This window comes from Ascaphus truei, chromosome 20, assembly GCF_040206685.1.
Source record: "Ascaphus truei isolate aAscTru1 chromosome 20, aAscTru1.hap1, whole genome shotgun sequence".
Lineage (NCBI taxonomy): Eukaryota > Metazoa > Chordata > Amphibia > Anura > Ascaphidae > Ascaphus > Ascaphus truei.
The window spans coordinates 26941689-26955211 of NC_134502.1; the positions used below are offsets into that span (position 1 = coordinate 26941689).

The 13523-nt window shown below is 53.0% G+C and overlaps 1 protein-coding gene across 1 annotated transcript in view; it reads left to right on the top strand.

Annotated features, from left to right (window-relative positions):
• Positions 1 to 13523, top strand: part of CACNA1A (calcium voltage-gated channel subunit alpha1 A) — a 175574-nt gene that overhangs the window by 143371 nt on the left and 18680 nt on the right. Inside the window, 3 exon segments of the mRNA XM_075577848.1 lie at positions 487 to 587; positions 1597 to 1700; positions 8229 to 8367. Coding sequence (XP_075433963.1) covers positions 487 to 587; positions 1597 to 1700; positions 8229 to 8367 — 344 coding nt within the window.

Below are 13523 nucleotides of genomic sequence, written 5' to 3' on the forward strand. Positions count from 1 at the left end.
TTGGTGGCTACACCATGAGGTGTAACTACCCCCCCCCCCCCAATGGAGGCTCCTCCTAATTCCCGCTCAGAGGACAACCCGGTCCAATCACACGGTTCCCGAGATAGTTACCGGTCTCACTCCCCTGGTTTATCCCCAAGGAGAGTTCAACGGTCGTCCCACGGGAAACCACCAGCAGATGATGTGGAGGCTTCCTACGGGCCGGAGATTTGGCCACGCGTGGGACCCCTGGAGGGATATTTAAATATTCTTGGGAACTGGGGGTGGGGGGCGGTGTCACCCTGAGCTGAAAATAGCGGCGTTGGGCTCCTGGGGGGGGGGGGGGAGACACACTCCTACGCCCCGCCAGACGGGTGGTGATGTTACAGACCCCGGTGCAGAGTGGCATGGGCGTCCTACTGGTTTGAGTCCCTGCCATTGACGCCCGCGCTCGGTTAGAGGTAGGACTACTCTCGGCCAATATAAATGGGCCTCGTTTCTTCTCAGCCACAGACCTCACCGTGGGAAAGATTTATGCAGCCATGATGATTATGGAGTATTACCGGCAGAGCAAGGCGAAGAGGCTGCAGGCGTTGCAGGAGGAGCAGGTAACATGGCACATCCGCCCCTCCCCGGGGTCCAATAACTACCCCTCAGAGAGTGCAGGAGGGGCAGGTAACATGGCACATCCGCCCCTCCCCGGGTCCAATAACTACCCCCCAGAGAGTGCAGATGGGGCAGGTAACATGGCACATCCGCCCCTCCCCGGGGTCTAATAACTACCCCCCAGAGAGTGCAGGAGGGGCAGGTAACATGGCACATACGCCCCTCCCCAGGGTCCAATAACTACCCCCCAGAGAGTGCAGGAGGGGCAGGTAACATGGCACATCCGCCCCTCCCCGGGGTCCAATAACTACCCCCCAGAGAGTGCAGGAGGGGCAGGTAACATGGCACATCCGCCCCTCCCCGGGGTCCAATAACTACCCCCCAGAGAGTGCAGGAGGGGCAGGTAACATGGCACATCCGCCCCTCCCCGGGTTCCAATAACTACCCCCCAGAGAGTGCAGGAGGGGCAGGTAACATGGCACATCCGCCCCTCCCCGGGGTCCAATAACTACCCCCCAGAGAGTGCAGGAGGGGCAGGTTACGTGGCACATCCGCCCCTCCCCGAGTCCAATAACTACCCCCCAGAGAGTGCAGGAGGGGCAGGTAACATGGCACATCCGCCCCTCCCCGGGTCTAATAACTACCCCCCAGAGACTGCAGGAGGGGCAGGTAACATGGCACATCCGCCCCTCCCCGGGTCCAATAACTACCCCCCAGAGAGTGCAGGAGGGGCAGGTAACATGGCACAACCGCCCCTCCTCGGGGTCTAATAACTACCCCCCAGAGAGTGCAGATGGGGCAGGTAACATGGCACATCCGCCCCTCCCCGGGTCCAATAACTACCCCCCAGAGACTGCAGGCCTTGCAGGGGGAACATGGTAACACATCAGAACTACCCCTCGTGGGGGCAAAGAAGTGTCCTGCCAGGGCACATAATGCAGACACACACATACTTGCACACAAACATGTACACATGTTATAGTGTCGGTGTGTGATTCTCTTCCCTGCCAGAACCGGACCCCTCTCATGTTCCAGAGGATGGAGCCCCCCTCACCCACACAGGACGGACCCCCGGGACTCAACGCTCTGCCCTCCTCCCTGCCGGGAGGGGAAATGTGAGTACCAGCCCCCCTACCCACCTCACACACACTACTGCACCATGCCATTTATACACAGCGCGGGCAGCGGCAGTGCCAGCCCCCCCACCCACCTCACACACACACACACTACTGCACCATGCCATGTATACACAGCACAGGTACAGCGCGGGCAGTGCCAGCCTCCCCCTCACACACTACTACACCATGCCATGTATACACAGCACAGGTACAGCGCGGGCAGCGGCAGTGCCAGCCTCCCCCTCACACACACTACTACACCATGCCATGTATACACAGCGCGGGCAGCGGCAGTGCCAGCCTCCCCCTCCTCACACACACACACTACTACACCATGCCATGTATACACAGCACAGGTACAGCGCGGGCAGCGGCAGTGCCAGCCTCCCCCTCACACACTACTACACCATGCCATGTATACACAGCACAGGTACAGCGCGGGCAGCGGCAGTGCCAGCCTCCCCCTCACACACACACTGATACACATGCCATGTATACACAGCGCGGGCAGCGGCAGTGCCAGCCTCCCCCTCCTCACACACACACTACTACACCATGCCATGTATACACAGCGCAGGCAGCGGCAGTGCCAGCCTCCCCCTCCTCACACAGGAAGGGGAGGAGCTGTGAGCCAAGATGGCGGCAGACCCTGGAGGAGGGAGAGGAGTGGGAACCAGGTCTCAAGCTAATCTGAATGCGGATAAGAAAGTTTCACTGGAAGCTAAAGCGCAGAAACTTTTGCAAATGAAAGAGTCAGAAAATATGGAAAAAGAGATGAATGAAAATGTTGGGCAGAAAGAAGCTGAGATGGAGAATAGTGAAAGTCCGGCTCAGAACCAGACGGGTAAGAGAACTGCGGCTAAAACCAGCCCAAGGTCTAATGAAGCCAAGAGTAAAAGACAGGCACAACATGAGAAAAGGAGACTTGGGGTCACAGAAATTGTTATCCCACAAATTAGCACGGACATACACACTAATGCACAGGCAACTGCAGCTACACCTGAGACAGAGACCCCGCAAGCAGCTGCACCTGACGCAGTGACCCCGCAAACAACTGTACCTGACGCAGTGACCCCGCAAACAACTGTACCTGACACAGTGACCCCGCAAACAACTGTACCTGACGCAGTGACCCCGCAAACAACTGTACGTGATGCAGTGACCCTGCATACAGCTGCACCGGAGACAGAGAAACTGCATACAACTGTACCTGATACAGAGAGACTACAAGCAGCTGAATGTTGCAGACAGGTGCAGGAATTAGCAGCCACACCCAAGTCAGACACACAGCAAACAGCCCATGCTGAGAGCCTGAATGATGCTGGCAATACACCTGAGACAGAGCAGCAAACAGCCCAGGCACAGGAAGAAGTGTCTGAAATAGAAATGGCTGAAGCAGTGGAGAACGCTGAAGCAGTTGAGGCTTTTGAGGCGCAAGAAATGGAGATTCCTAAAGTGGGAGAGAAATCCATACAGCCTGCAGCAGCATCAAAGCCCTTAGTAGAAACAGGAGCGGCAAAAGCAAAGTCCTTAGCTGAAGCAGGAACGGCAGCAAAACCAACTGGAGCGGCCGAGCCAGCTCCCCCCCAGCAGTCAGCATGGAGTACAAGACGCCCAGGTACATCTTATTTGTCATTTGATAATGCCAGAAAGCGCAGGAACGTAGTCAGGCTGCATTATTGGGGGGATATGGCTCCTATACCGGACAGATTTGTTGTAGGAAAAGACTTGATCAAAGTTTCTCTTGGCTTCCAACCCAGTGAGGTGTATGCTTTGTTACATGCTCCTAATAGCAGGAACTACGAAGTCAGCTTTAAGACACCAGAAGGGCTAGAAAAAATCTGGTTTCGTTACAGAGAAGTGGAGGATAATCCAGAATGGGAATTCTTTAAAGTTATCCAGGTATCTCGCCCTGTGACCGTGGAAGTGAATATTATCTTTGATATTGAGACTGTAGCGGTTGAAGATATACGTTTTTGGCTACAAAGACAGTGCGATGTTCAGTCCGGTCCAGTGAAAAGTATGGATGCTGAAGGTTTCTGGAATGGGGGCTACAAGTTTAAAGTTAAACTCAGGTACTCACACAATGTGGCATCACACCTCCCAAACGCCATATATATTGGAAGGGATCGCGGGCGATGTTTTTATTGGGGACAGCCTAAAAAGTGTTTTAAATGTGATTCCCCCAGGCACTTTAGCTCAGCATGTGATAAAATCAGGTGCACTTTGTGTGGTTCAATTGGTCATCACAGCTCTGAGTGTGACAAGGACATAGTCTGCAACCTGTGCTACAAATGTGGTCATTCCTTTAAAGATTGCCCAGAAGCCGAGCACAACCATTATGGGCAGAAGGAAATGTCTTGTGTACAGAAAACAGCATTTCCTTGTGATAAAGAGAATACCACAGAGTCATCAGAAAGTCTTCAACTTACACCTGTAGAAGAGGTTTTAAAATCTCTGGGTCTGACATATACACTTCCAGCCCAAAGGGGGTCAGACGGAGAACACAGGAGCGATCTGAGCAAAGATGGCGGCGAGTCCCGCAAAGATGGCGGCGAGTCCCGCAAAGATGGCGGCGAGTCCCGCAAAGATGGTGGCGAGTCCCGCAAAGGTGGCGGCGAACCCTGCAAAGATGGCGGCGAACCCTGCAAAGATGGCGGCGAACCCTGCAAAGATGGCGACGAACCCCGCAAAGATGGCGGCGAACCCCGCAAAGATGGCGGCAAACCCCGCAAAGTTGGCAATAATGAATGGGAAACAATAACAAGTAAAAACAAGACTGCCCAAACCAGCTCAGCTAGCAAGAAAACTACAGAAACTGTCCAAGAAGAGATCTCGCTGCACAATACATATGAGGTATTGGAGGAAAAGAGTTGGGGTGAAAAGATGGATGACGCAGACCCCGATATGTCGGACAATCAGGCCTCACAGCAGTCTGGATCTATTCAGGACATTGAGATGGCCGGACCATCGAATAAGAGAAATCTGCCATCAGAGAGTCCCCCCGGGAGAGAGAAAATGGTCAAAAAGAAAAATGGTGCTAAAAAGGAAAAAAAAAGGACGGTGATTGACTCACTAAATATGCCAAAGTGCCCCTCTCCGCTGAAAGTGGCAACTATTAATGTGAACAGTATTAAGACAAAAAAGACCAGGACTGAAGCCTTTATTGTTCTAAAGAACTTTAATAATGAGGTTTTCTTTTTGCAGGAAACCCGCTTGACCACTACAAGTGACGTTTTTGTGTGCAGAAGGGACTGGATTTGGGGCCCCTCTTTCTGGTCCTTTGGACCAGATAAATGTGATGGTGTAGGCATTGTTTTCAAAGGGATTTCCGTTATTTGCAACAAATTAGTTGACATAATGCCTGGAAAGGTGTCTTTTGTTAGATGTTAAAATTGAAGCTGTTGATTACAGACTAATTAACATTTATGGTCCTCAAAGTAGAACCGAAAGAAAAGATCCGTTTTCTTTAATAAGGCCGTATTTACATACAGCGAAAATAGTCATTTTTGGCGGTGATTTTAATTGTGTCTCATATGTTCAGGATAGAGGGAAAACCAGAGACTGTATTCAGTATGACTCCATATTTCTGAACAATATGTGCACTCAGGCCGGTTTGGTAAATGTCTTTAAGACACAAAACCCAAATAAAGCGGGGTATACATATATAAAAGGTGACTCTAAGAGTCGGATAGACAAAATATAGGTAAAAAAACAAACAAAGTTTAATAATGTTATTTTAAGGCCTGTGGAGTTTTCGGATCACGCTCTGTTGGCGGTGACCCTAAATCTGGAAGAGTCTGGTGTGTCCGGGCCTGGTTATTGGAAATTTAACGCCAATATCCTAAAGTGTGATAAGACCGTAGCTAGGTGTAAAGATCTCCTGGAAGCCAGGTTAATATTAATAAGCTTGTAGGAAAACTCTGGTGCATGGTGGGAGGAAACAAAACACGAAATTAAGGTTTTTTTTTCAAGAAGGAAGCGCATAATTATCATAATTTGAAGTATAAAAAATATTTGTCTCTCAGATTGAAATTATATCGCGCTTTTTCTGCAATACAAAGCGGGGAAGAGGTAAAGGCAGAATATATCCGTGACATAAAAGGACAAATGAAGGAGTTACAGTATAATCGCCTCTCCTCCCTGTATAATCGCCTCTCCTCCCTGTATAATCGCCTCTCCTCCCTGTATAATCGCCTCTCCTCCCTGTATAATCGCCTCTCCTCCCTGACCCATGAGGGGGAATGTGGGGATTTTACACGTTTCGCACCTGATATTTTTGAGCGGTGTAAAGAAAGGAAACAGAAGAGGGCTTTATATGAGATATGGGATGAAAAGCAGGAATCTGTCACAGATCCGGCGAAATTACTTGACTTGGTGTCTTCTTTTTATGAGAAGATATTTAATGGGAAAAAGATAGCAAAAAGCAACATGGACAAAGTTTTAAAACAATGTAATACGCCTAAATTAGAACCAGAGGATTGTGCGGCCATAGTTAGCCCCATCTCTGTAACGGAGGTAGAAACAGCCATCAGATCCTTGGGAAAAAACAAAACTCCTGGTTCTGATGGCTTAACTTCCGAGTTTCATCAGTTTTTCCTGTGAGGTTCTGAGCCCAGTACTGAGCGATCTGTACAATGAGGCTTTGAATGAGACCGGATTATCATCCTCGCAGTCTCAGTCCATATTAACTTTACTGTATAAAAAAGGTGACAGTAGAGATATAAAAAACTGGCGCCCAATAGCGTTATTGAATACGGATTGTAAAATTCTAGCAAAGATTTTGTGTACCAGGTTGGGATCTGTAGCGGAAACGCTCATAAGTACGTGTCAGTCCTGTGGGATCCAAGGAAGGAAGATCGCCAACTCTCTTATAAGTGTCAGAGAGATATTTGAGCAGGCAAAAAGTGGGGCCTTAGAAGGTTACATTGTTAATTTAGATCAGGAGAAGGCCTTTGATAGAGTCAATCATTTGTATCTTTTTAGTGTCTTAGAGACTTATGGTTTGCCAACTCAGTTCATATCATGGTTGAAAACTCTATATGACAAAGCCGAAGGGAAACCAATTGTAAATGGCTGGATTGGATCCTGCTTTCGTATTAGATCAGGAGTACGTCAAGGATGTCCACTCAGCCCCTTACTATATGTGTTTGCTATAGACCCTTTTTTACGTATGTTAGAAGATAATAGAGACATCCAGCCAATACCAAAGATTTGTATAAAATGTATAGCGTATGCAGATGATGTATCTATTCTAATAACATCAAGAAAATGTTATGAAAGTGTACTTTCTGAATTTAAAAAAATACTCTGACATCTCAGATTCCCAGATAAATAAAAGTAAGTCCATTGTACTGTGGATAGGAAAAAAAAGAAAATAAATTTGAGCTCCCATCTGGTATAAAGTACGAGCCTGAAAATATTCGCATTTTGGGGATCAAATTTAAAAATTGCAAGTCATCTAAAAATCCCTATTTTGTCCAAACAGAGCTACCCCCAAGTAGCATACAGACTCTTTCCGGAAACAGCATCACAATAGGACCTTGTGGCTGATTAACGTGATATCTATATACCATTTATGGAACGCCAGATGTATGGTATCGCTAAAAAAGTATGTGATGCCGGCAGAAATAATTCTGAGTCACATTGTGTCGGATATAAAGGGCGTTCGGCAGAGGGAATCTGAGAGGTTGGAGAGAAATGTGTTTAAATCTCTTTGGAAGGGAATCTCTGTAATGTAATGTGTATGTGATTCTTTGGGTGTTATTCTGTAAGTATTGTGTGTATTTGTAAATAATTGTATTTTGAATTTAAATAAAAAAGATTCCCCTCACACACACTACTACACCATGCCATGTATACACAGCGCGGGCAGCGGCAGTGCCAGCCTCCCCCTCCTCACACACACACTACTACACCATGCCATGTATACACAGCGCGGGCAGCGGCAGTGCCAGCCTCCCCCTCCACACACACACACTACTACACCATGCCATGTATACACAGCGCGGGCAGCGGCAGTGCCAGCCTCCCCCTCACACACACACTATTGCACCATGCCATGTATACACAGCACAGGTACAGCGCGGGCAGCGGCAGTGCCAGCCTCCCCCACACACACACTACTACACCATGCCATGTATACACAGCACAGGTACAGCGCGGGCAGCGGCAGTGCCAGCCTCCCCCTCACACACACTACTACACCATGCCATGTATACACAGCACAGGTACAGCACGGGCAGCGGCATTGCCAGCCTCCCCCTCACACACACTACTACACCATGCCATGTATACACAGCACAGGTACAGCGCGGGCAGCGGCAGTGCCAGCCTCCCCCTCACACACACTACTACACCATGCCATGTATACACAGCACAGGTACAGCGCGGGCAGAGGCAGTGCCAGCCTCCCCCTCACACACACTACTACACCATGCCATGTATACACAGCACAGGTACAGCGCGGGCAGCGGCAGTGCCAGCCTCCCCCTGTGCACATTATAAGTGATTGTTTCCCCTCAGGGGCGTGCTGGAGGGGGGTATGAAAGAGAGCCAGTCCTGGATGACCCAGCGGGCTCAGCAGATGTTCCAGAAGACGGGGACCTGGAGCCCGGAGGGCGGGCGCACCCAGGAGAATACCAACAGCTGGCCGAACGCCCAGGTCCGCACCCTACGCTCTCTCTCTCTCTCTCTCTCTCTCTCTCTCTCTCTCCCCCTCTCTCCCCCTCTCTCTCCCTCTCTCTCCCTCTCTCTCCCTCTCTCTCCCTCTCTCTCCCTCTCTCTCCCTCTCTCTCCCTCTCTCTCCCTCTCTCTCCCTCTCTTCCTCCCTCTCTTCCTCCCTCTCTTCCTCCCTCTTTGTCTGTCTATCCCCTTCTCCCTTTCTTTCTCCTTCTCTCTCTCTCTGTGGGTCTTTCGCCCCCTCGTTTTTCTCTCTCCACCTCTTCCTCCCTCCCCTTCTCCCCCTCTCTCTCACGCTGCGCCTCTCTCTCTCCCGCTGCCCCTCTCTCCCCTCCTCTCTCACCCCGCCCCCCCTGTCTCTCTCTGTCTCCTGCTGCCCCTCTTTCTCCCCCTCCACCTCTTTCTCCCCTCCCCCTGTCTCTCTCTCAACATCAACCCATGCTGATTTTTTTGGGTGGGTCCCGTTGAGAGTAACCATGCTGCTCCCTTTTCCAGTGTCCCCCTAGGTGCCTCTCTATAAACCCCCAAATCCCCATCTGTGGGGTTGATAATGCCACCAGGTTCCCCTCTCTCCCCCCCCCCCTCTATCGCGCTCTCATCTTCTCCGTCCCACGCTGCATTCGCCGGCCACATGTGCACATGCGCGATCTGCGCTGGCTGGCCGCTCGTGTGCGCATGCGTGACAGGCAGGCGCCGAGCACGCATGCTCGTAAGCGTCCGCCAAATGCCGATCGCGCATCGGCAGTCCACACTCGCGGTCAGCGCTCGCGACTGCACGTGCGCGACATTTGTCCTGGTTTTTTTGCCGGGGCAAATAGGGTCACTTTAGGTAAGGTGCTTGGGAACACTGGAGAAGGGGTGAAGGGGCGTGTACTCAGGTCAGGGGGAACAGGTACTTAAAAAGCGGCGCCATTGTTCATCCCCCGACTCTGAGACTCGATTCCCATTCTATTTTCTGCTCCCCTTAAACTCGCCTCCCACAGTCCTGATTGGTCCGTCTCAGGCGAGCCCTCGCTCTCTGATTGGCCAACGAAGACATGATTACCAGATGAGGACTGGGAAAGTATGTAAGCCGACGCCGATCAGAGCTCAAGCGGAGTACTGACCGACACTTGCCCGCCATCTCCCTGTCGATCCTCGGTTCGACCTGAGGCCATCTATTTGGCAGGGGTTAGGGGGGAGGGAGGCTTAAGCTCTGTACCCAGCATAGTGCACCTGTAACTCCTTGTCCTGCGATCGAGAAATGCTTTGCAAGTATTTAAACTCTTAGCCTAGTGATCCCACCGCTGCCACCAGAAATGCCTGTCAAGGACGACCAGGCGATTACACCGGCATTGCCAGCACCAGACAGGAAAATGGCGTTAAATAAACAGTTTATTTCGGCCAGCGCCAACAGGAGCAACACAAAGGCACCAAAATAGAGAGTAACAGGGGGTATCCCAGATCGCTAGGTGCTGCCCTAGCTAGCTTACCCAGGATGTCGTCCACGAATACATCCGTCTCGGAGAATCCCAGTACCTTGGGATGATAGCTGCTTGGTTGCAGTTTCAAGTCTCTCGCTAGACTCTGACACTGACTAGCTAGGAACCTACAAGCCTCTGTAACATTCTGCGGAGCTCTGATCGCCAGCGGCCTACAGTGCTTGGCCGACCTCCATCTGTAACCATGGAAGACCTTGTGCTGACCAATCAGCGAAGAGATTGTCTTCATTGTCCAATCAGATCGAAGGTTGGGCTGAGTCGCCTCAGAGTCGGGATGAACAAAGGCTCCGCTTTTGAAGTGCTTGTTCCCTCTGACCTGAGCACACGCCCCCTCCCCCACTTCCCCAGTGTTCCCAAAAACCTCACCCAGTCCAAATTGGATTGCAAGCCCAGGCTTGATCGTGGCTAAGTGGATCTCCCGCCCAGCCCGCCATGGAGCCCTGTTTTACAGGGGAATATAATATACAGGCTGTCAGCCATTATGGCTGCCATAAGATGGCCACATGAGCCTATAACATAGGCAGCCATCTTGATGGGTTAGGTCAACCAGCGGGCTTAACCTTTTAATATGGCTGCCAGGCTGCCGCAATCGTCACAGGAGCATTACCTAGCGGGGTGCTCTGCTTAGTCAGCTCAGAAGGGGTGTTAGCTGGCGGGGTGTTCTCCTTAGTTGGCGTGGTAGGGGTGTTAGCTGGCGGGGTGCGCTCCTTAGTTGGCGTGGTAGGGGTGTTAGCTGGCGGGGTGTTCTCCTTAGTCGGCTCGGTAGGGGTGTTAGCTGGCGGGGTGTTCTCCTTAGTCGGCTCGGTAGGGGTGTTAGCTGGCAGGGTGTTCTCCTTAGTTGGCGCGGTAGGGGTGTTAGCTGGTGGGGTGTTCTCCTTATTCGGCTCGGTAGGGGTGTTAGCTGGTGGGGTGTTCTCCTTATTCGGCGCGGTAGGGGTGTTAGCTGGTGGGGTGTTCTCCTTATTCGGCGCGGTAGGGGTGTTAGCTGGTGGGGTGTTCTCCTTATTCGGCTCGGTAGGGGCGTTAGCTGGCGGGGTGTTCTCCTTATTCGGCTCGGGTGGGGTGTTAGCTGGCGGGGTGTTCTCCTTATTCGGCTCGGGTGGGGTGTTAGCTGGCAGGGTGTTCTCCTTATTCAGCTCGGTAGGGGTGTTAGCTGGCGGGGTGTTCTCCGTGGTCGGCTCGGTAGGGGTGTTACCTGGCGGGGTGTTCTCCGTGGTTGGCTCGGTAGGGGTGTTAGCTGGCGGGGTGTTCTCCTTAGACGGCTCGGTAGGGGTGTTAGCTGGTGGGGTGTTCTCCTTAGACGGCTCGATAGGGGCGTTAGCTGGTGGGGTGTTCTCCATGGTCGGATCGGTAGGGGCGTTATTTGGTGGGGTGTTCTCCTTATTCGGCTCGGTAGGGGTGTTAGCTGGCGGGGTGTTCTCCTTAGACGGCTCGGTAGGGGTGTTACCTGGTGGGGTGTTCTCCTTAGACGGCTCGGTAGGGGTGTTAGCTGGTGGGGTGCTCTCCTTAGACGGTTCGGTAGGGGTGTTAGCTGGTGGGGTGTTCTCCTTAGTCGGCTCGGTAGGGGTGTTAGCTGGCGGGGTGTTCTCCTTAGACGGCTCGGTAGGGGTGTTAGCTGGTGGGGTGTTCTCCTTATTCAGCTCGGTAGGGGTGTTAGCTGGCGGGGTGTTCTCCGTGGTCAGCTCGGTAGGGGTGTTAGCTGGCGGGGTGTTCTCTTTATTCAGCTCAGTAGGGGTGTTAGCTGGTGGGGTGTTCTCCTTAGACGGCTCGGTAGGGGTGTTAGCTGGCGGGGTGTTCTCCTTATTCAGCTCAGTAGGGGTGTTAGCTGGTGGGGTGTTCTCCTTATTCAGCTCGGTAGGGGTGTTAGCTGGCGGGGTGTTCTCCTTATTCAGCTCGGTAGGGGTGTTAGCTGGCGGGGTGTTCTCCTTAGACGGCTCGGTAGGGGTGTTAGCTGGCGGGGTGTTCTCCTTATTCAGCTCAGTAGGGGTGTTAGCTGGTGGGGTGTTCTCCTTAGTCGGCTCGGTAGGGGCGTTAGCTGGTGGGGTGTTCTCCTTATTCGGCTCGGTAGGGGTGTTAGCTGGCGGGGTGTTCTCCTTATTCAGCTCGGTAGGGGTGTTAGCTGGCGGGGTGTTCTCCTTAGTCGGCTCAGTAGGGGTGTTAGCTGGTGGGGTGTTCTCCTTATTCGGCTCGGTAGGGGTGTTAGCTGGCGGGGTGTTCTCCTTAGACGGCTCGGTAGGGGTGTTAGCTGGCGGGGTGTTCTCCTTATTCGGTTCGGTAGGGGTGTTAGCTGGCGGGGTGTTCTCCTTAGACGGCTCGGTAGGGGTGTTAGCTGGTGGGGTGTTCTCCTTAGTCGGCTCGGTAGGGGTGTTAGCTGGCGGGGTGTTCTCCTTAGACGGCTCGGTAGGGGCGTTAGCTGGCGGGGTGTTCTCCATGGTCGGATCGGTAGGGGTGTTACCTGGCGGGGTGTTCTCCTTAGTTGGCGTGGTAGGGGTGTTAGCTGGCGGGGTGTTCTCCTTAGACGGCGCAGTAGGGGTGTTAGCTGGCGGGGTGTTCTCCTTATTCGGTTCGGTAGGGGTGTTAGCTGGCGGGGTGTTCTCCATGGTCGGATCGGTAGGGGTGTTACCTGGCGGGGTGTTCTCCTTAGTTGGCGTGGTAGGGGTGTTAGCTGGCGGGGTGTTCTCCTTAGTCGGCTCGGTAGGGGTGTTAGCTGGTGGGGTGCTCTCCTTAGACGGCTCGGTAGGGGCGTTATTTGGTGGTGTGTTCTCCTTAGTCGGCTCGGTAGGGGTGTTAGCTGGCGGGGTGTTCTCCTTATTCAGCTCGGTAGGGGCGTTAGCTGGTGGGGTGTTCTCCTTAGTCGGATCGGTAGGGGTGTTAGCTGGCGGGGTGTTCTCCGTGGTTGGCTCGGTTGGGGTGTTAGCTGGTGGGGTGTTCTCCTTAGTCGGCTCGGTAGGGGTGTTACCTGGCGGGGTGTTCTCCTTAGTCGGCTCGGTAGGGGTGTTAGCTGGCGGGGTGTTCTCCTTAGTCGGCTCGGTAGGGGTGTTAGCTGGTGGGGTGTTCTCCTTAGGCGGCTCGGTAGGGGTGTTAGCTGGCGGGGTGTTCTCCTTAGACGGCTCGGTAGGGGTGTTAGCTGGCGGGGTGTTCTCCTTAGACGGCTCGGTAGGGGTGTTAGCTGGTGGGGTGTTCTCCTTATTCAGCTCGGTAAGGGTGTTAGCTGGCGGGGTGTTCTCCTTAGTCGGCTCGGTAGGGGTGTTAGCTGGTGGGGTGTTCTCCTTAGACGGCTCGGTAGGGGTGTTAGCTGGCGGGGTGTTCTCCTTAGACGGCTCGGTAGGGGTGTTAGCTGGCGGGGTGTTCTCCTTAGACGGCTCGGTAGGGGTGTTAGCTGGTGGGGTGTTCTCCTTATTCAGCTCGGTAGGGGTGTTAGCTGGCGGGGTGTTCTCCGTGGTCGGCTCGGTAGGGGTGTTAGCTGGCGGGGTGTTCTCCGTGGTCGGCTCGGTAGGGGTGTTAGCTGGCGGGGTGTTCTCCTTAGTCGGCTCGGTAGGAGTGTTAGCTGGTGGGGTGTTCTCCTTAGACGGCTCGGTAGGGGCGTTAGCTGGTGGGGTGTTCTCTTTATTCGGCGCGGTAGGGGTGTTAGCTGGCGGGGTGTTCTTAGTCGGCTCGG